We start from the raw sequence: 23,521 nt of genomic DNA on the forward strand, positions 1-23,521 counted from the left end.
GAAGGTTGTGCTTTACTTTTTTTTTCATTTCAAAACCATACTTTATTCAGAAAACATCTTCATAAACATACATAGTCACAAGAGCAGTTCGAGTCTGTACTGTCTTAATAAATGGCATCTGATAACTGAATGGACTCCCATTTAACTTCAGCAGAAAGAGCTTAGGTGGTGATCTTTCCGTCTGAGCCTTGACAACAGCTGCCCGCTGAGTGCATCCCTCAGCACATAGTCCTTGGAATGTGCCAGTCAGCAACACTGAGTCAAAGTCAGCTCCTTGCTCTGGAAGACCAACAAGTATTGGACAAACCACAGAACATCTTCCACCACAGTTGATGTTTGACTCAGTGGGCATCGCGGGGGACAGCCCAAAGAGCACAGAGTCCTGTGTCATGGAGCTGTTCGTGATGATGACATAAACCACAGCATCTCTCTTTAGACTTGCTTTGCAAAGGCAAATTCCAGAAGGACATGTGTGACAGTCCCTTAACCCCTCAACTCCAACATCCCGCTTTGAGGGCAGCGTGCAGCATCCATGAAAAATCTCACTAACAGCCAAGTGATAGCTTGGGGCTTGTTGGAAGTTCTGGTGATGAGGCATTCTGCCAAATGACTTCAGCTCTGGGGATAACCTGACAGGATCCATCCTCTTCTTTTCCAGCAGGGTCTCGAGGACACTACGTGCTGATCAATTTGTGATAGATTTGTGGTTAAAGATGTTTCTCTTTGCAAATTACTCCATGAAAGACAGATGTTATGGAACAGTCCAACTACTTGGAGTATTCTGTGGTGCCGAGGCCAGTCTCAATCTTTGTAACACTGAAGACAGGTAGAACCTACACTTGGTGCAAAACTTGATGCAGCCACACGCAAAGGGGCCATTACAATGAGTGTGACGTTTGATATGTTTTTTCCTCCTCCCAACCAGTGCTTTGTACATGGTGTCCCTGCAGGCACAGTCCATCTGAAACCTCCAGCTGAATTGGGAGATTGCTTTGGTAACTGCAACGGCACAGGTTTGGGGAATGAGCCAGACCAGCACCAAGTGCAAAACTAGAGAGTAGCTCACACTTGATATCCAGGTTTTTACTTGCAGTAGAAATTGAGTGATGCTCCTAAAAACCCAGTTTCTGTTTTACCTTGATGATACACTCTTCCCAAGTTTTTATGTACACCCCAGTCCCTCTGAACAGTATTCTCAGCACCATTAGATAATCTGTACTAACGGTGAAGGGAATAAAGGATTAGACAATCCGGTCCCCGAAGAACATGGCCTTGCTGTTGCTTCAATTTATTTTGGCTCCTGACACCAGTTCCAACTGGTCACAGATGCTCAAGACTCTCCGCACTGACAGCGAATCCAAGCAAAAACGGTCATGTCATTCATGTACAGGTCTCCACTGTTAAGAATAATCACCCCTCTCAGACTCACATCTTTCCTCATGGACTCAGCAAAAGGCACTAATCCACACACAAAAAAGGCAGGAGAGAGGGGAAAGCTCTTCGTAACTCCAGATCTGATTCGAATGCTTTCTGATTCACACTTATTGAATGAGACTGCACTAGCAATGATGGTGTCGAGCAGTCAGATCCAATTGCAGATTCCCTCCCCAAAGCCTGTTTTGGAGACCACGTCCCACATGTCAGTGTATGATATCCTGCCACAGGACTTCTCCTGGTCCAGGCAGGCTTTCACCCCCTGTTGTGCATGTCAGTGATCGTATCCCTGAGGAGTGTAAGACTCTCGGGCATCTTCCTTCCTGGTAGAGCACAGGTTTGGACAGAGTGAATCAACAATCGCAGATCAAACTTAACTGGTTTGGCAATGACCTTAGACACAATTTTGTAATCTGCATTCAGCAGTGCAATTGGTTGCCAACTTCTAATTTTCTCCCTCCCCCATTTCAGCTTGTTGGTGAGGGTGATGATACCTTCCCTCATGGATTGATGCCAGATATCTGCCAGAAGCATATTTTTGTACACCTTCGGCGGGTCCTGGTCAATCAATTCCCACAGAGTTGAATACAACTTGGCTGGTAAGCTGTCACTGCTGGAAGTATTGTTCTTTTCTAAGGACTGAGGGCCTTGGTCAGCTCTTTCAGAAATAACGGCTGGTTGAGGCGCTCCCACGTGTTCTGGTCTAACACCTCTATCAAAGAGGTCAGGAGAGATGAGGAGGCCATGTTGTCTGTGGACTTTGTGTCAAATATTCTGACATAAAAAGATTTGCTGATCCTCAGAATGTCTGACTCATCATTTTCCTTCAGGTTGCTGAGCACAGAACTCTGCTTGTGCACCTTCTGGTAGAAGAAATATGAGCACGTTTCAGCTAGCTCCATGGTGTCGACCCTGGACTGGAGGATTATCTTGAAGGCCTCCGAGACCAAGAGAATGGCTTGCTGGCTCTTCACCTCCTGGAGATCCTCTGTGACATCAACCCACATCGTCTGCAATAGGATTAGGTTCTGAATGCTTTTCTGGAGTTTGGACAGTTATCCCCATCTTTCTTTCTCACTTTCTGAACATGTTTGAGGATAAAGAGCCTCTTGATGTTCCCCTTGACTGCTTCCCACCAGTTCTCTGGAGAGTCAAAGAGGGGCTTCACGGTTCTCCAATCTGTGTAATCCCTTTTGAGCTCCTCGGTTTTTTCTGAGGCCATCAGTTTCATGTTCAGCTTCCATGTCCCTTGCTGGTGTACTGGTTGTTGTCCTATAGGTGATAATTGGCCAGCAGGGGGTGTGTACATGAATTATTATCAGGAGCGTTTTGTGATAAAACGTCTGCTATGAGGAGGCATCTGTCGACCACCTCCTTACCCTCAGAGATGGTGAAATTGCCTCACCACAGCAGAATACCCAGATCACAGTAACAGCACTTGTTCCACCCCTGACCAAATTGAAGGCCTGTGTTCACAAGCTTGACCATTTCCTGTAGTTGCTGAGGTGTGCTATCCCATACTCCTGCAGAGGCAGGAGGTCTGCTTGGTCGTTAGCCAGGTAAACCGACATAGAAACACATCGCACAGTAGATTTATGTTAATGCTGGCAATTTTAAAACCCATTTTGAGAGTTTGTAAAATTATCTGTCGACCTGATGTCTGTTCACTTGGGGAACAGTCTTGTCACTGGGGGAGTTCTTGCATCCACCTGTGGTGTGGGTGATCTGTTGGACACTCTTAAGTGCTGAGGGAACTGTTCTCTTCCACCCTGACGGCTCTGCTTGATCTGATTCTGAAGCCACGAAGGTCCATTTCATTGTCCAATACAGGAGCTGTTGTGCTGTGCTCCTGATCTGGAATGTTGCTGCTCCCAGCTGCTGGAGCTGTGGTGCGGTGGGTGCCCCTTGGTTCATGGCAGTTGGAGTTTGTGTTTCACTAGACTGCTTGCGACAGCCATCGCTTCTGGGTTGGGGGTGTTTCTCTCTCTTTCCCCCATGCTGCTGTGCCTCTTTTTTTTGTTGGTGGCCATCCCTCCTCACGTCTTCATTATCAGAGGAGCTGCTGATGTGTCCATCATGCAGATGCCTCTTTCCATTTTGATGTGAGCCTGTGTAGGCCCAACGCATTTTCCTTTTCCTGTTATTTGTCACTGGGATCCACTTCCCTACCACCTTCTGTTTTGACTTCAGACCAACGCCACAGAGTCATAGAGATCTACGACATGGAAACAGACCCTTCTCGTCCAACTCATTCATGCCAACCAGATATCCCATCTAGTTCCACCTGCCAGCACCTGGCCCATATCCCTACAAACCCTTCCTATTCATTGGCCATTCCGGATGCCTTTTAAATGTTGCAATTGTACCAGCCTTCACCACTTCCTCTGCCAGCTCATTCCATGCACAAACCACCCTCTGTATGAAAACGTTGCCCTTAGGTTTCTTTTATGTCTTTCCCTTCTCACCTTAAACCTATACCCTCTAGTTCTGGACTCCCCCACCCCAGGGAAGAGACTTATCCATGCCCCTCATGAATTTATAAATCTCTATAAGATCACCCCTCAACCTCCGACGCTTCAGGGAAAACAGCCCCAGCCAAGTCAACCTCTCCCTATAGCTCAAATCCTCCAACCCTGGCAACATCCTTGTAAATCTTTTCTGAACCCTTTCAAGTTTCACAACACCTTTCCGATAGGAAGGTGACCAGAATTGCAAGCAATATTCCAGAAGTGGCCAAACTTTTATGTGTTTCAAGACATCCAGCACTTACTCCTTTGTGATATGAACATTTTTCAAGAAGTCACTCTCTATTTCCCTACATTCTATTTCTTCCATGTCCTTTTCTACAGTAAACACGAATGCAAAATACCTGTTTAGTATCTCTCCAATCTCCTGTGGCTCCACAAAAATGCCACCTTGCTGATCTTTGAGGGGCCTCATTCTTTCCCTAGTTCGCCTTTTGTCCTTAATGTATTTTAAAAACCCTTTGGATTCTCCTTAACTCTGTTTGCCAACACTATCTCATGTCCCCTTTTTGCCCTCCAGATTTTCCTCTTAAGTACACTCCTACTGCCTTCATACTCTTCTAAGGATTCATTTGATTTATCTTATCTATTCCTGACATATGCTTCCTTTTCTTTCTTAACCAAAACCTCAATTTCATTCGTCATCCAGCCTTTCCCTTCACCCTAACAGGAATATACTGTCTCTGGAGTTAGATCAATTTTTTTGTCTCTCAATCAAGGCAATGAAGGGATTTAGCTCTTGAGGCCCTGGTTGGTCATGATCATATTAAGTGTTGTACCTGCTTGAGGGTTGTATGTTCTACTCCTGCTTTTTCTTAGGTTTTTTGTTCCCTTGCTTTGACATCTCGAAGGGGAAAGTTCAAAGTGTTAATTGAATGAGCAAAGCTCTGTACTCTTTTTCTACTCTGGCTGAGTGATTTTCGTTGGTCTTAGAATTTCCTTTTGAGGAATGGAAAGTAAGGATTCCTCTTCATAGCAGGCTGTTTTAATGACGTTTAACATTCTGATTCCTCAATTGCTAACACAGCCAAAGTAAAATACCAGAGCAACATGTCAAGCTGACTTGGAAACACACCTTGGCATGCTCAGCAGGATTCCCCACTTAAAATGACATCACCTCAGAAGAATGTCCCAGAACAGCTGGCATCAAGCCCCAATACCCTGGCTACATATTGCAGGAACCTGCCGAACTTCACCATCAGAAGTATGGCCTACGAAATGCTTGAGTAGGTTAAACAGGCTACTTTGTCATTTTGATGAAGTGTTTCATAGTTAACTGAACATGGTACAATCACAGTTGCTGTGCATAGATTTGAAAACTTTGGTTGATGTAAACTGAGTGGAGAGTCTGAAATTTTCTTTTGTTTGGGTAAAAGATCATCTGAAAATTAATATGGAGGTGCCAGTGTTGAATTAGGGTGGACAAAGTTAAAAGTCACACAACACCAGGTTATAGTTTAGCAGGTTTATTTGGAAGCACTAGCTCTCGGAGCACTGCTCCTTCATCAGATAGCTGTGGAGCAGGATCATAAGACACAGACTTTATAGCAAAAGATTACAGTGTTGTGTAACTTAGACGATGTATTGAACAAACCTAGATTGCTGTTCAGTTTTTCATCTTTTCGAATGGGTTGCAGGTTTCAGTTCATTAATATGTAAATCTCAGAAGTTCTTTTAAGTCACATTCTCGATAACTTAAGGTTTTTCTTAAAAAGGGGGACATCTCAGCTCAGACAATGCATTAAAAGTGTGAGTCTGTCTTTATCCCAATCTTGAGTCGGCCTGGTTCTATTTCCAAAGTAGGACTTTATAAAATATTACATAGATTGACTGCCTGCAGGTCGTGTGCTTTTTGAGGAAAATAAAATGTGTCTGTAAATACAATTCTGCAAATGCAAATTCATGCACATATAAAACTCCATAGTTTTATATGTGCATGCATGAGAGAGATAGAGTTTGTGTATGTGAGAGAGTGTGTGTTTGCATGTGTGCATACTTGGAAAAGTGCGTGAGTGAGTGTGCTGGAGTATAAACCTGTGTGTGTGTGTGTGTGTGTGTGTGGTGGTGTATATGTGTGTTTGAGAGAGAGTATGTGTATGAGAGAGGGTCCGCGTGAGTGTGTGAGTATGTAAGAGTGTGTGGGGTCACCTGTAGTGTGACATGAACCCAAGTTCCCGATTGAGGCCATCCTCATGGGTACCAAACTTGCCTATCAGCCTCTGCTTGGTTACTTTGCTTTATTGCGTATCCCGAAGTTCATGTACCATGTCGCAGGGCATACTCCTGCCAATGTACCATGTCTCGGAGCATCCTGAGGAATGGTACATTGGCAAGACCAAGTAGCCGCTATAACAACGGATAAATGGACACTGCGCAACAATTGCCAGACAAGGATGTTTCCTCCCAGTCGGGGAACACTTCAGCGGTCAGGGACATTTGGCCTCGGATCTTCGGGTGACCATCCTCCAAAGCAGACTTCGGGATACGCAACAATGCAGAGTGGCTGAGCAGAGGCTGATACCCGTGAGGATGGCCTCAACTGGGTCCTTGGGTTCATGTCACACTACAGGTGGCCCCACTACACGATAGTCTCTCTCTCTCTCTCTCTCTCTCTCTCTCTCTCTTTCAAACACACACACACGCATCCTCTTTCACAGGCTTACACTCTGTAACACTCATGCTCACACTCTGCCAAGCATGCACTCATGCAAACACACACTCACACTCATACTCATGCAAACAATCACACTCCCTCTCTCTCTATCTCGTGTATGCACACACACATGCAAGGGTGAATTTGCATTTGCAGAATTGTATTTACAGGCACATTCTATTTTGCTCAAAAAGCAGACAATCCGCAGGCAGTCAATCATGTAATATTTTATAAATTTCCACTTTGGAAACAAAACCAGTCTGACTCAAGATTGGGATAAAGACAGACTCACACCTTTAATGCATTGTCTGAGCTAAGATGTCACCTTTTTTTATAAAACCTTAAGTTATCCAGAGAGTGTGACTTAAAAGAAGTTCTGGGATTTTCATATTAATGACCTGAAACCTGCAACCCATTCTAAAAGATGAAAGACTGAACAGAAATCTAGGTTGTTCAATATATTGTTTCAGTTACACGATTTTGCTATAAATTCTGTATCTTATGATCCTGCTCCACAGCTACTTGATGAAGGAGCAATGCTCCGAAAGCTCGTGCTTCCAAACAAACCTGTTAGATTACAATCTGATGTTGTGTGATTTTTAACTGAAAATTAATGGCAGTTTTTGTACTGAAATGCATTGTTCTTTTCCAGGTCCAAATGACTTTACTGGAAGCACCCCACTCATCTCCTTTAATGAAGCACTTCAGCATTTTCAAACGGCTGATCTTTGTGAGTACAGGGTAAGCACAATGTCAGACCAGAAAAGCAAGAGCAGAATGCTCAGCTTTTAATTTTGATGGGAGAAAGTGAGGACAGCAGATATTGGAGATCAGAGTCAAAAGTGTGGTGCTGGAAAAATGCAGCCAGTCAGGCAGCATTCGAGGGGCCGGAGAGTCAACATTTTGAGCATAAGCTCTTCATCAGGGATATGGCGGGGGGAGCCCAAGGGGGCTGAGAGATAAATGGGAGGGCACTGGGGCTTGGGGATGAAGGTAGCTGGGAATACGATAGGTAGATCAAGGATGGGGTTGGTGATAATAGGTTGGAGTGGAGGGTGGAGCGGACAGATGGGAAGACAAATGGACAGGTAGGACAGCTCAAGAGGGCGGTACCGGGTTGGAGGGTTGGTTCTGGGATTAGGTGGGGGAAGGGGAGATCAGGCAACTGGTAAAATTGACATTGATCCTCTGTGGTTGGAGAGTCCCAAGGTGGGAGATGAAGTGTTCTTCCTCCAAGCGTTGGGTGGCTGGGATTTGGCGGTGGAGGAGGCCGAGGTCTTGCTTGTCCTTGGCAGAATAAGAGGGGCAGTTGAAGTGTTCGGCCACAGGGCGATGGGGTTGATTGGTGCGTGTGTCCCGGAGACATTCTCTGAAATGTTCTGCAAGTTGGCATCCTGCCTCCCCAATGTCGAGGAGATCACATAATGAGCAATGGACACTGTAGATGAGGTGTTTGGAGGTGCAGGACAATTTCTGCTGGATGTAGAAGGATCCTTTGGGGCCATTGATGAAGGAGAGGGGGAGGTGTGGGTGCAGAATTTACACCTCTTGAGGCAGCAAGAGAACGTGCTGGCATTGGAGGGTGGATTGGTGGGGGTTGGGGACCTAATAAGGAAGTCACTGAGGGAATGGTCTCTATGGAATGCTGAATGGGAAGGGGAGATATATCTCTGGTAGTGGGGTCTGATGGTAGGTGGCGGAAATTGCGGAGGATGTTGCGTTGTATCCGGAGCTGGGTGGGATGGAAGGTGAGGACTGAGGGTTCCTCGGCCTCTGGTACCTGATCTTCACCATGGACAACCAGTCCCTTTACACGTCCATTCATCATGACAAAGACCTTCAAGCCCTCTGTTTCTTCCTCTCCCACCGACCCAATCAGTACCCTTCCACCAACACACTCATTCGATTGGCTGAACTAGTCCTCACACTTAACAATTTCTCCATCGAATCCTTCGACCTACTTCAAACGAAAGGGGTAGCCATGGGCCCCAGCTATGCCTGCCTCTTCATTATGTATGTGAAACAGTCCACCTTCCACAGCTATACCGGCACCATTCCCCATCTTTTCCTCCACTACATCGATGACTTTATTGGCGCCACCTCGTGCTCCCACAAGGAGGTTGAACAGTTCATCAACTTCATGAAAGCCTTCCACCCTGACCTCAAGTACACCTGGACCATCTTGGACACCTCCCTCCTTTTCCTGGACCTCTCCATCTCCGTTTCCAGCAATCAACTCAACACAGACATCTGCTTCAAACCTACTGACTCCCACAGTGACCTGGACTACACCTCCTCCCACACTGCCTCCTGTAAACACATTATCCCTTACTCCCAATTCCTCTGCCATTGCTCCCAGGAGGACCACTTGCACTCCAGAACATCCCTGATGGCGTCCTACTTCAAGGACTGCAATTTCCTTTCCCACGTGGTCAACAATGCCCTTCAGCGCATCCCCTCCACTTCCCACACATCCGCCCTGGAACTCCATCCCTCCAATCGCAACAAGGACAGAACCCTCCCCTAGTCCTCACCTTACACCCCACCAATCTCGGGATACAGTGCCATTTCCACCACTTACTGTCAAACTCCACCAGCAGAGATATATTTCCCTCCCCACCCATTTCAGCATTCTGGGAGAGACCAGTCACTCCAGCTCTTCCTCATTAGGTCCACGCACACCAACAACCACCCTCCACTGCCGGCACCTTTCCTTGGCACCGCAAGAGGTGTAAAATCTGCAACTGTACCAGCCCCCTCGCCTCCATCCAGGGCCCGAAAGGATCCTTCCACACATCCAGCAGAGATTATCCTGCACCTCCAAACACCTCATCTACTGTGTCAATTGCTCTTGGTGTGGTCTCCTTTACACTAGGGAGACAGGACACCAACATGCAGAATGTTTCAGAGAACATCTCTGGGACACACACAGCAATCAACCCCATCACACTATGGCCGAACACTTCATCTGTCCTTCACACTCCGCCAAGGGCATGCAAATCCTGGGCCGCCTCCACCGCCAAATTCTAGCCACCCCGATGCTTGGAGGAAGAACACCTCATCTTCCGCCTTGGGACTCTTCAACCACACAGGATCAATGTCGATTTCACCAGTTTCCTGATCTCCCCTTCCCCCACCTTATTCCCAAATCCAACCGCCTTCTTGAACTGACCTACCTGTCAACCTTCCTTTCCATCTATCTGCTCCATTCTCCTCTCCTACCAATCATCTTCACCCCACCTTCATCTAACTATTGCATTCCCAGCTACCTTCACCCCCATGGCTAATAAAGAGCTAATGCTCGAAATGTTGACTCTCCTGCTGCTCCTCGGAAGCTGCCTGACCAGCTGCACCTTTCCAGCACCAGCACGACTCTTTATGACTTTTAATTTTGATGGTTTGTTTCAGAAAATTACTTTTTGAAATGCCACTTCTTCATTTTCCCTCAAAACCAATGTTTGGCAAAAGGTCTGGTTTCATGTGATATCTTCTCAGACTGATTCCTCAGAGATTTTATTCCTTCTTTTTGGAAGAATCTTGAAAAATCTGATAGATTCAGAGATCTTTTCAGGATACGGTTCACCTGTTAGGGAGTCCTGGTGTTCTGAGAGAGTGTTTGAGACTTGAGCTGTGTGAAAGCGCAAGGTCAGATGTGATAAATGTTTCATGGCAGCAGCATATATGATGTAAAGGGCAGGGTATTCCAAACATAACAAGATCTGCAAGCTTGTTGAACACTATTCCAGATCTGATAGGGTCTAGTAATTTTAGAACATAGAACATGGAAAAGTACAGCACAGAACAGGCCCTTCAGCCCACGATGTTGTGCCGACCATTGATCCTCATGTAAGGTAAACCTAATGTACGAACCCTCAAATTTCTGTGACCATATGCATGTCCAGCAGTCTCTTAAATATCCCCAATGACCTCGCTTCCACAACTGCTGCTGGCAACTCATTCCATGCTCCCACAACTCTCTGCATAAAGAACCCGCCTCTGACACCCCCTCTATACTTTCTGCCAAACAGCTTAAAACTATGACCCCTCGTATTAACAATTTCTGCCCTGGGAAAAAGTCTCTGGCTATCAACTCTATCTATGCCTCTCGTTATCTTGTACACCTGAAATTTCTTTCCATTTACAGAAGAACATCCAGCCTACCGTGCGGAGGACAGGACTTTCTGCCATCACTCATTTTCTCTTTGGCCCTCCACGATTGCACAAGGAGTTGCAGGAGGAGCGGGACTTGGTCTTTGCGATTGGCCAGTGTGAGTGTGTCAAGCAGTGTATTGAATCTGAACTGAGACTGAATCTTGCGCTGGTGCACTGTGTATTGAGGTGATACAGCATGCTTTGCACATTGGTCACGGCCTGACATTCAGCATGGTACTCCTTATCATGTGTGGGTCGTGGAAGTTACTTGTCAGGATCAGTCAATGCTCATTGGAGACTTCTCTCTCCTGTGTGCCATGAGGTTCTGTGTACAATGCCCAATCCAAAACGTCGTCAGAAAACTCACTGCTGACCCTCCAACTCAACACTGCGGGAATACTACATTGATGGAGGGTGGTCTTTAGCATAATATTCAGCCCTGCCTGTGTAGACATAAAAGATCACATCACATTACCTTGAATGGCAGGAGAGTTATCACTGGTGTCATAGAAAACATTTATCCCTCAGTGAACATCATAAAACAGATTGGTTATCACATTTGTTATATGACAACAATGATCACACTTCAAAAAGTACTTAAATGATTGTAAGGTGCATTGTGATGTCCAGTAATCTTGAAACATACTACTTAAATGCAAGTCTTCATTTCTTCGAGTGAAGCTTGAGCTGTATGGTTATGTGCTAGATGAATATGTTGTCGAACATTTTAATGATCGAGCTGTATAGGTATCCAACACACGCTAAGCAGATATCACTGGGTTTTCAGGTTGAATTGACAAGATGATTGATAAGACTAGATATTTTAAGAATCTCAGACTCGAGTGAAATGAAAGCAAAGATGGAGCTTGAAAAAACACTGGTGAATATAATCACAGATAATCCAAATGTGTTTTCAGGGCAAGGTGATAACTAGCGATTAAATTGCAAAAGATATTGATGTGTTTCTTGGCACAGGCTCCTTGGACAATGATCAGGAAGTTCATATTCGGGTTTTGCAGACAATTTACAAGAAACTAACTGGGTCAAAGTTCGACTGTGCACGCTATGGATCACATTGGGAACTATTAGGGTTTCAAGGTAAGGATAAGGAAATTTTCTGATTGAATCTTTGTGTTATGGTAATGCCATGGCATTTCGGGCTGGGGCTCAACAGGGATTTGCCAATGGCGGGACAATTGTTATTCCAGTATCGATGAAGGTTGCATGTGAGCATCCTGTGGAATCCCTGTCGTTACAGACTCTTCAGGAATTACTTTGGAAATTGAAGATTCTGTTGGGTAATCTCCCAACACCTGGACCCAAGTGAAAGCCTTCATTCAAATCAGAGAATCTAGAGGATTGTGATGCATTTAAGTAAATTGTTACTTTGGGAAAATGAACTGATCAAACACCTTATCAAACTCCTAAGTAACTGTTCAATTGATCCCCAACTTAATTCACACCCCAGCTATCTCTTCTGACCTGTCACCTCCCCTCTGCCCCTGTGTGAGCTGACACTGTCTTCCCTACTCTGGACCAGGTGTTTCCTTCCTGAATCTGGACCTGACACCTCTTTACCCCCAGCTCTTGACCTGACCTATAGGAGCTGCCTCCATTCCCTCCTGCAACTCTGGACCCAAGGCCCCTTCACCCTGGAGGTTGACACACCTCCCACACTCTTTGGACCTCCAATCCCTTTTTCTGGACTTGCTATCCCTTTCCTCACTGCTGGGCCCCTCACTCCATGTAGAACCACCTTTCCTGTAACTGCTGTGGACTTAATAATTCTTAGTCTTCTCAGCTCCTGGCCTTCCACACCCGTTCTACATGACAAGAGAAGTGTTAGAATGGAATTATGGCTCTGCATTTCTGCTGGGTTCCTGATCGGAATCTGACAGGACATGTAATAAGAATTCATTTCAAAAACGTGTTTACAATGAGCTTGAACTGTGCAGCAACAAGCATGTTGGAACCAGTAACAAGAAGTATAATATATAACAGTTGTCTGACAGTGTAAGACTGAAATTTGATGACTTAAACTGTTTCATGTGAAGGTGTGTTTGCCACATCCATAAAACTGTTGTCATCTCTTCACATTATGTCTGATAAATAAGAAAACGAAAGGACGTATTTACATAAGAAGTTGTGAACTAGAAGAGCAAACTAGTAAACAAGTTTGACTTCTGTTTCTGCATGTGAATTTTTTATTTTTACTAGGTGCAGATCCAGGGACTGACCTACGTGGGACAGGATTCCTTGGTCTGATGCACACCTTGTACATGGTGATGGATTTGCAGACTTTACCTTTGGCTCGTGATATTTACAAATTGTCACAGCATCCAATACAAGTTAGTCAAATCTACCAGTTTTAATTTGGTTGAAAATTATCAGAAAGAGTCTGATTTGGATAAGGCCACATAAATCTGTTCATTAATATTGAATTCTGCTGAGTACACAGATTAAGTTTATTAAAATTGCAGGTGCATTGGAGTTTTGAAATGGTGTCCGAGGCTTTTTTTTCCTTCTGAGAGGAAGCCTAATTGTCGAACATAAGTATCTATGATTTCTTTCACATGTTAATGGACTGTTTCAGTATTTTTAAATGACACACCATTTTAAGGTTCTGAGAGTGTAACATGAATTCTGCTGTTTGCTTTCACTTTGACCATATTTTCTTTGTTGCAGAATTTCCCTTTCTGTCTAATGTCCATTAACATCACCAGAATCACAATCCAAGCTTTGAGAGAAGAATGTTTATCCAAGTAGGTGACATAGAATAATCCCAATTTGTTCCTATCAAATGAGAGGGCAATTAGAAATTAAACATTGAAACAAGAAAATTGTTGGAAGTGATACATCTCTTCTTCTTTCTTCAAAAAATACCAATGCCACTAAACAGTTCTCATCCTTGTGGCTGACAATTGTGTCTTCGTCTGTCTTAGTGAAATTGCATTTTACAAAGTCTTCGATTGACTATTTATTCATATGGGGACAATGAATTGTGCTTGAAGAATTAAGAAAACTACAGTGAAAATATTTCATCTACTCTCTGCATTCAGTCCACCCGTAAGCAATGTGGCTCACCAGACAACTCCCAGAAATGCAATGGGGCAGTTGTCTCTGACCCATGAACATTAACAGGTGACAGAATAAGTGGTCCCTGGAGGAGGAATTTGGTTTCAGAGCAGAGCTGGTGAGCCAGAAAACCAGGAGGTTTTTCTTTGTGCCTTCACGTGTTTTAACTGGTCGGTCTTGCAGATATTTCCTCACCAACCTGTTCAGAGATAGTATGACACACATCTGGAGCAGCGGGGCCTTGAACTCACACCTAGTGGCTGAAAGGTAGAGACACCACCAGTACATTACAAAAGCACTTGATCATTCTTGCAGCTCCCTCTGCCCACCAGTCTTACCTGTTCTCCCTTCATATCTTGGTGAAAGTGAGGACTGCAGGTGCTGGAAATTAGAGTCAAGTGTGTGGCGCTGGAAAAGCATCCAGCACATCCAAAGAGCGGGAAAATCAACATTTCGGGCTGGACTTTTGCCTGAAACGTCGATTTTCCTGCTCCCCCTTTATATCTGCTCAATCAGTGATTGAATAATTAACTCCATCCCCATGCTTAACTACTTGCTATGTTAACAATGGGAACCAAGTTGTGATAGGAGAAAACTGAAGATTTGGAACTATTACCTTTAAAGACCATTATTGTGATTCTTTTAAATTCTGGCTGAGTTTTAAGAGCTGTGTGTTTTGTGACAGAGAATGTAACCGAAGGCAGCAAGTGATTGGAGTCCTCAATGATTTCTATGTGGCTGCATTCCTGCATCTTTATCAGATATGGAAAACACAGCACAAAACCATCTCTGATTCAGGATTGGTTCTTAAAGGTGAGAAATTGAGTGCAAGATATGCTTCTCTGAAATTCTTTTGACTTGTATTCAATAATGCGTTGTTAGTGGGTTGAGGGACTCCTTGGACTTGATCATAAGGTTGCATGTTGAATGCCTAAAATATTGAAAGAAATACCTGAAAAGCTGCGCCTAAATGTTTGATGAATTCAGAATGGGTCTCACAGCTGGTGGTCGAAATGACATTAAAAGCACAAAATGTAAAACAGATTTGTGGAAGCCTGCGATAGAGACATAAGGCTTCATACAAATTAGAAAAACATTGTTACCTAGTTTGCTCAGACAGTTGGCACTCAGATAGTCCCAGTCAAAATACAATGAGACTTTCTTTTTGTTCATGGGATGGGGGTACTGCCGACTGGGCCAGCATTTATGACTATCCTTTTCTGCTGTTTCAACTGGGTGGCTTGTGAGAACCATTTCACATAGCAGTGCACTGTCAACGACATTATTGTGGATCTGGACTCAAACTCAGCAATGACGATGGATATCCTTCCCGAAAAGACATTTGTGAATTTACAAGAATCAACAAACCATTTGGCAAGTTTTTAATTCCAAATTTTAATTATAGAGTCATAGAGAAGTATCAAAACAGACCCTTCGGTCATACTGACCAGATATCCTAAAATAATATAGTCCCATGTGCCAGCATTTAGAGTCATAGAGATGTCCAGCATGGAAACAGACCCTTCAGTCCAACTCGTTCATGCCGACCAGATATCCCAACCCAATCTAGTCCCACTTGCCAGCACCCAGCCCATATCCCTCCAAACCCTTCCCATTCATATACCCATCCAAATGCCTTTTAAATGTTGCAATTGTACGAGCCTCCACCACTTCCTCTGTCAGCTTATTCCATACCCATACCACCCTCTATGTAAAAACTTTGCCAGTTAGGTCTCTTTTATATCTTTCCCCTCTCACCCTAAACCTATATCCTTTATTTTGGACTCCACAACCCCAAGGAAAAGATCTTGTCTGTTTACCCTATCCATGTCCCTTGTGATTTTGTAAACCACTGGAAAGTCATCCCTCAGTCTTTGATGCTTCATGGAAAATAGCCCCAGTGTAGTTAGCCTTTCCCTGTCGCTCAAACCCTCCAACCCTGTCAACATCCTTGTAAATCTTTTCTGAAGCCTTTCAAGTTTCACAACGTCCTTCCACAGTATTGACACAATATTTCAAAAGTGATCTAACCAATATAATGTACAGCTGCAACATGACCTCTCATCTCTTATACTCAGTGCCCTGACCAATAAAGGCAAGCATGTCAAACACCTTCTTCACTATCGTGTCAACCTGTGACTCCACTTTGATGGAACTATAAATCTGCACTCCAAATCTCTTTGTTCAGCAACACTCCCCAGGATCTACCTACTAATTGTATAAGTTCTGCCCTGATTTGCTTATCCAAAATGCAGCACCTCACATTTATCTAAGTTAAACTCCATCTGCCACTTCTCAGTCCATTGGCCCATCTAATCAGGATCCTATTGTACTCTGAGGTAACCTTCTTCGTTGTCCACTACACCTCCAAATTTGGTGTCATCTGCAGATTTGCTAACCATACCTCCTATGTTCATATCCACATCAGTTATATTATTGATCATTGATTAAGGTTTCACCTTCTGCTATGGTGGGGTTCAAACCAGAACATTAGACTGGATTGCTGGATTAAGAGTTCAATTACAGTTTTTTTATTGCAAAAGTAATACTTTATACATTAAAAACATCTTCATCTGCATTCACTGGGCAGTTCCATGTAGTCTTTGCGTATCAAGAGAAACAAATATTCCAATTTGACAAAAGCTAAAGGTATTTCTTACTTATGCAGGACACTGTTTACATACACTGAGGCAATGAGAAGGTCTGATAATTGAACAGGCACTCATTATCCTTCAGCAAAAAGACGTTATATAGTGGTCTCTCCCCACTGTGCTTTGGCAGCAGCTGCCCAAGCATTAGTGCCTCCCTCAGCATGTATTCCTGGACATTGGAATGTACCAGTCTGTGACACTCGTTTGAGTTCAGCTCATTACATTGGAAGATCAACATGTTTTGGACAGACCAAAGAGCGTCTTTCACTGAGTTGATGATCCTCTAGGCTCAGTTGATGTTTGTCTCAATGTGCATCCCAGGGGACAACCTGTAGAGCAAAGAGTCCTACGTTACGGAGCAGCTCAGTCCAAACCTCGACCAAAACCACTGCATTTCTCTCCAGACCTTCTTTACAAAGGAGCATTCCAGAGGAATGAGTGGCACTCTCCTCACTAGTGCAACCACTTTGAGGGCAGTGTGTGGTGGTGCACAGAGACCCAAGTGTACATAAAGGATCTGATGGGGAGTGCCAGCTACATCTTGATGTTCCTGGGAAAGTTCTGGCGATGTGGCATTCTGCCAAATAATTATGACAGTCTGCTCAGGGAACCATGTTACAGGATTCACTCACTCCTTTTGCTGTAGGAACTCAAGGCTGCTATGTACTGACCACTGCCTGATGGTCTTGTGGTCAAAGATGTTTTTCTTTACAATCACAATACCACTACACCATTGCCTCCCTTGATGTGGAACTGAAAATAGTAGATATCATCAACGCAATATGTCTGAAATTCCATTTCACCTTGTACTTCAAAAGACTGGTTCAAATATTTTCCTATTTCTCCACAGGAGTTGAAATATTTGCCAAAAAAAACCCAAAACAGCTCCTGAAACGGTTGGAAACATACTTGATGGAACGTCAGAATGGAACAGTCTTGTCGGCAGACAAGGTGTCCTCAACTTCAAACCACGCTCAGACTGGGATGAGATCAAAATCAGCATCTAACATAAACACCAAAGAAATGAATTTTATGGGTGTGTGTGAGCTGGAGCCAGAACCTGAGGGCGAGGTGCGGCTAATCTAAATCTGTTGTGAGTGATGAAATGTGAGAAAGATAATCAACGTCACCTTGTAGCAGGGATGTGACACTTGATTGTTTCACCATTATGGCATGCAGTACACAAATACTGGACATTATATGTTGCCGTAAACCCCACAAAACAAAAATAGAACTCTTGCTTTCCTGACAACAGTGGCTTGCAAATGTGTAAGTGTTGTAGGCGTGTCATACTCGCTCAAAAGATATTCAGCACGACTTGAACTTGAGTGCTGTTTCCAGAAAATGCTAGAACACAGATGCTTTCTGCTTCCTTTTGAACACAATAGTGCCAAACTCTTGGCAGGAATGCAGTCCCTACTCAGGAGAGGAGAATGTCTTTGTTTCTTTCAATAGAGGTGCCGCCTGTGCTCGACATAGTTTGTACTGTACATTCAAAGTAATAAAAAGTAGCTTTATTTCTGAGTTTGTGTTGTGAGTAACAAAGAAAGAGTTTAAAGATTTGATTCCACTTTGATGTTACTCATATTAAGGCGAGGCAGTTAAAGGACTTGGGCTGAATGAAGAAATATTCCCTTCAGGATGGTTCTGTCTCTGCCTGACTTAAACTTAACCGTGAAAGCTGGTTGACTTATATATGAGATATATAAACTTATCAAAACGTGATTTTTGTTAGCACTACATGATTTGACAGTACCTAATCCCATTCTCTGTTACCCTTCTGCACTACCCGTTTTGATCATAAGCTATAGGCCATTAGAGCAAGCAAAAAACCTGTTCCAACTTAGGAAAGTGTTAAAGTTCATAATAAAGTACTGGATAAAAGCAAATTACTGTGGATGCTGGAATCTGAAACCAAAAGAGAAAATGCTGGAAAATCTCAGCATGGCTGGCAGCATCTGTAAGGAGAGAAAAGAGCTGACGTTTTGAGTCTAACTGACCTCGAAACATCAGCTCTTTTCTCTCCTTACAGATGCTGCCAGACCTGCTGAGATTTTCCAGCATTTCCTCTTTTGGTTTATAATAAAGTAACTATCCAATTAATTAGTTGCTGGTGACAGGCTCATCACATTTAAATAAATAGTCCTTCATGTAGCCCAGTCTTTTAGAATTTGGTATCATTGTATTTTATCCCTTCATGTTCTTTTGAAAAGATGCTCCAAGGTATCCACCTGGCCAAGGTGGCTTGTATTCATTTGTAACTACTGGTCTTATCAGGATGTAGTTACTCCTCCTTCAATTCGCCTTACTGATTGCAAAATAAGTGACGTCAGGTCTTCTCATCTTGAATCAAACAATTGTCACATTATTCGTCAATTCTTTGAGGCAGTAAAATTGGGCCTGCCGAAAACCTTTTTTTTTGGGTTCATTGTATTCTTTGTGTTAATTTTTTATTCTAAATTGGACTGTTTCACTCTCAAGATCTCTGTGAACAATTGCTAAAAGGCATGAAACATTTCTATTTTCACAGATCTTTGTTTCTGGGTGAAATTAAATTTTAGTGATCCCTTACTTTACCTTTTCAGTATATGATTAGCCTCAATGATTATTAATTGGATTAGTAATTAGTTTATCCTATCAGTGTCAGTCACTTGTGTGCACCATTTTGTTGAAACTGTGGGCAGTTTGGAGCAGTTAAGGATCTGCTGTTTTTGCCAATATTTTGAGAAGAAAAGAATTTTGAACTTACTTTCTAAGAGGAGGCCATTTGGGAGGCTATCGGCAAGAGCAACTCACCTCATGCACTTTTTTTTTGTTCACTCGTGGGACATGGGTGTCACTGGCTGGCCAGCATTTATTGCCCATCCCTAGTTGCTCTTGAGAAGTTGGTGGTGAATTGTTGCCACCCACATGTTGTATGCTGATTGATAATGCCCTTTGGGAGGCAGTTTCATAATTTCGACCCAGCAAGAATGAAGGAATGTCAATATATTTCTAAGTCAGGATGGTGAGTAGCTTGGAGAGGAACTTAAAGGTGGTGGACTCCCCATGTATCTTTGGTCATGGGTTTGGAAGATGTTGTTGAAGTATCTTTGGTGAATTTCTGCAGTGCATCTTCTGGATAGGATACACTACTGTCGCTGAGCGTTGGTGGTGCAGTGAATGTTTTGTGGATGTGGTGCCAATTAAGAGGGCTTTTTTGGCCTGAATGGTGTCAAACGAGGTGTTGTTTGAGCTGCACCCAGCTGCAGGTGGTGAATGTCCCATCTCTCCCCTGATTTGTGCTTTGTAGGTGGCGGACAGACTTTGGGGAGTCAGGAGGTGAGTTATCGCTCCTTATTTCCTTTGTAGCCCTGGATATATTTTGTTTTCATGTACTAATCGAACCCTGTTCCAAAGGCTTTGATTATATCTATTCCCATCATACATTCAGGCATTTCAGATTTACACACCTAACCATTTGCTGCTTAATTTTTTTTGCTGTTACCACTTTAAATCATGTCCTCGTGTTCTTGATCCTTCCACCAAAAGTAATATGATTCTATCTAAACCTGTCATGATTCTGAACACCCTCATCAAATCTCCTTGTGATTTTGTCCAGAGCCCTAACTTTTCCAGTTGATCCCTGTAACTGAAGTTCCTCACACCAGCAACCATTTTCACAGATCCTTTCGACATCCTCCTAACTTCATTCGTACCTTTCCGAAAGTATGTTGCCCAAAATTGTATATTATATTCCAGCTGAGACCAAACCAGTTTTGTTTTTTTTTTGCATTGAATAATTTCATTGCTTTTGTTCTCTATTCCATTATATGCAAAGCTCAGTTTATTTTGAAACATCCAGACTCATTGAGCAGCACATTTACAACTACTTCCTTTCTCCCCAACCCTCACCCTACCCAAACCAACAACTGGAAAACTGCCCTAAATAACTCTTTTAATTCAAGCATTCAAACAGGTAATGTTGACAATCAGCAACATCTGGCTGTGTTAATCTCTAGCAAGATGCCTTTGCACACTTAGATGTTCCCAAGATAAGTTTTTTTTGTCCAACTGCTGTTCAGCTGTCTGAATTTACTTGAATGGGATGTGTCCTTACGAGGTAAGTGTGCATTCCATGCGAGCTGAAGAAAATCTGTTTGTGGACCTTTTCATTGGTTGGCAAACTTTTTCTAATATATGGCGACAACCATGTGATCAAAAATAACATTTTTTTAAAGATTTTAGAAAATGTGAAGGTCGCTGGGTGACATGTTCAGGGACATTCAGCTGCACTGTGTCTGGAGAAAGAATATGGAGCATTACAATAAGAAATTCAGGGGCTGCTAGGTATGGAATCGTCACCAGCAGAGTGAAGCAAGGAATTCAGAGCAGTTCATAATAATCCTATTTGGTGAGAAATTGTTCACAGAAGGTTCAGAGTAGTTGGGACAACATCACTTGAGAGAGATTTTGTTTTGCATCCAATCTTTAATTATTTTATCTGTCTTGAGACAGGTCCGGATCTGAGGTGAGATGAAGACACTTCAATGTTGTGGAGTTGAGGGCTTGGTCAATTTAGTGATTGAAATGGATTTAATATTTGAACACATTTGCACGTGAATCCAAAGGCCCTTTCCAACTCTGAATGTACTGTAATAATTGTGCAGAAACAAGGTGTGTACTGAGAATCTATGAAAATCTCTTAAATCCTTTTCATTAATCTCTGGGCTGTTGAAGTGATTGTAGGTAATGTGATGTAGTTTCAAAACTTTGACTTTTTATTGACAGGTCTCAATTATTATATAGTTTTCTTTGCACAAAGTCGCGGGTTAATTGATGTTTATCATAATCAGGATTTTACTAACGAGCACTGTGATTGGCTGTATTGAAGATGTAATGTTAACACTGTTCTTGGATGTTATGGTAATATAGCACTAAACATCTTTATTTTTGCATCCATTAAATTTTATGTTTTTAAAATAAATGAATGAATCTGCAGCTATTAACTGTTTCAGTATCATCATTACGGGATGGCACAGTAGCTCAGTGGTTAGCACTGCTGCCTCATAGCACCAGGGTCCCAGGTTCGATTCTAGCCTCGGGTGACTGTGTGGAGTTCGTACATTCTCCCCCAATCCAAAGATGTGCAGGTCAGGTGAATTGGCCATGCTAAATTGCCCAGAGTGTTCGGTGCATTAGCCAGAGAGAAGTGGGTCTGTGTGGGTTACTGTTCGGAGGGTCGGTGTGGACAGTTTGGGCCGAAGGGCCTGTTTCCACACTGTAGGAAATCTAATCTGAACAAGTGGAAGAGGTTGCAAGTTTGGCATTTTTGAAACACTCTCCTGTAGTTATAATTTCAGCTATTTTAATAATTATGTTAAAGCTCAGGAAAAAATGTGAAGGCTCGGTTTGGTAAATGCAACACAACAAAAATATTACTGAAAATTAAATTATACAATTTATATTTGAATTTTTCAGCGCTAGTTCTGGCATCACTAATACTTGCTACTTAGGTTGCTGAACTGACATATTCAACTGACACATGTTTTGATATTGTTTGAGGAAATATAAAAGATAGGAGCAGGCGTGAGTCATTCAACCCCTTGAACCTGCATTACCATTCATTATGATCAAGAACAAAATATCAAAGCCAATTTGTGGGAGTAAAGAAAGCAGCAATCATGGAATTTTTTTCAAAAGTAGAATCAGGGAATCTCTACAGTGTGAAAACAGGCCACTCAGCCTATCGAGTCTACACTGGCCCACTAAATTCTGGATTAGTGGTGCTGGAAGAGCACAGCAGTTCAGGCAGCATCCAAGTAGCTTCGAAATCGACGTTTCGGGCACAAGCCCTTCATCAGGAATAAAGGCAGTGAGCCTGAAGTGTGGAGAGATAAGCTAGAGGAGGGTGGGGCACCACCAGATGCCTGGAGGAAGAATGCCTCATCTTCCACCTCGGAACACTTCAACCCCAAGGCATCAATGTGGACTTCAACAGTTTCCTCATTTCCCCTTCCCCCCACCTCACCCTAGTTCTAAACTTCCAGCTCAGTAACTGTCTCCATGACTTGTCCGGACTTGTCCTACCTGCCTATCTTCTTTTCCACCTATCCACTCCACCCTCTCCTCCTTGACCTATCACCTTCATCCCCTCCCCCACTCACCCATTGTACTCTATGCTACTTTCTCCCCACCCCCACCCTCCTCTAGCTTATCTCTCCACGCTTCAGGCTCACTGCCTTTATTCCTGATGAAGGGCTTGTGCCTGAACCGTCGATTTCGAAGCTACTTGGATGCTGCCTGAACTGCTGTGCTCTTCCAGCACCACTAATCCAGAATCTGGTGTCCAGCATCTGCAGTCATTGTTTTTACTGGCCCACTAAAGACCATTTCACCCAGACCCAACCCCATCCATGTAACCCCGCATTTCACATGTCTAATTCATCTAGCTTGCACATTGCTGGATACTATGGGCAATTTACAATGGCCAATCCACCAAACCGGCACATCTTTGGATTTTCCAATGAAACTGGACCACCTGGAGAACACGCACACAAATACAAGGAGAAAGCAAGGGCTGCAGCTGCTGGAGTTCACAGTCAAAAAGTGTGTTGCTGGAAAAGCACAGCCGGTCAGGCAGCATCAGAGGAGCAGAAGAGTCAATGTTTCAAGCACAAGTTCTTCATCAGCTCTTCAACATTTCTGATGAAGAGTTGCTGCTTGAAACATCGACTGTCCTGCTCCTCGGATGCTGCCTGACTAACTGTGCTTTTCCAGCACCACACTTTTTGATGCTCACAGATACAGGAAGAATGTACAAACCTCACACAGACAGTTGCATGAGGCTGGAATTGAACCTGGGTTCCTGGCGCTGTGAGGCAGCACTGATAACCACTGAACTACTATGCTGTGAATGTGAGAAACTCATGGGATTGACAGCATTTTGGGATGGACAGTTTGACTTTGCTTTGGATTTGGATGGAGGGTGCAGAGAATAAAAGTGCTTGACACCCTTAACTGTTGAGTTTTAACATCATGACAGCTGAAGA

The 23,521-nt window shown here is 43.5% G+C and overlaps 1 protein-coding gene across 7 annotated transcripts in view; it reads left to right on the top strand.

The window, feature by feature from the left end:
• Positions 1-21,466, top strand: part of elmod3 (ELMO/CED-12 domain containing 3) — a 43,682-nt gene extending 22,216 nt beyond the window's left edge. For 5 of the 7 annotated variants that reach the window (XM_072554045.1, XM_072554052.1, XM_072554051.1 and 2 more), the window contains 8 exons: positions 7,265-7,353; positions 10,757-10,880; positions 11,740-11,862; positions 12,982-13,112; positions 13,450-13,526; positions 14,525-14,652; positions 17,341-17,561; positions 20,984-21,466. In XM_072554045.1, coding sequence (XP_072410146.1) covers positions 7,265-7,353; positions 10,757-10,880; positions 11,740-11,862; positions 12,982-13,112; positions 13,450-13,526; positions 14,525-14,652; positions 17,341-17,561; positions 20,984-21,004 — 914 coding nt within the window. In that variant the 3' untranslated portion in view covers positions 21,005-21,466. Of the gene's footprint in view, positions 1-7,264; positions 7,354-10,756; positions 10,881-11,739; positions 11,863-12,981; positions 13,113-13,449; positions 13,527-14,524; positions 14,653-17,340; positions 18,015-20,983 lie in introns of those variants that run through there. The other 2 variants (XM_072554049.1, XM_072554048.1) reach the window with 2 other exon arrangements.
• Positions 21,467-23,521: the final 2,055 nt, after the last annotated feature.

The sequence above is a fragment of the Chiloscyllium punctatum genome, chromosome 35, assembly GCF_047496795.1.
Source record: "Chiloscyllium punctatum isolate Juve2018m chromosome 35, sChiPun1.3, whole genome shotgun sequence".
Lineage (NCBI taxonomy): Eukaryota > Metazoa > Chordata > Chondrichthyes > Orectolobiformes > Hemiscylliidae > Chiloscyllium > Chiloscyllium punctatum.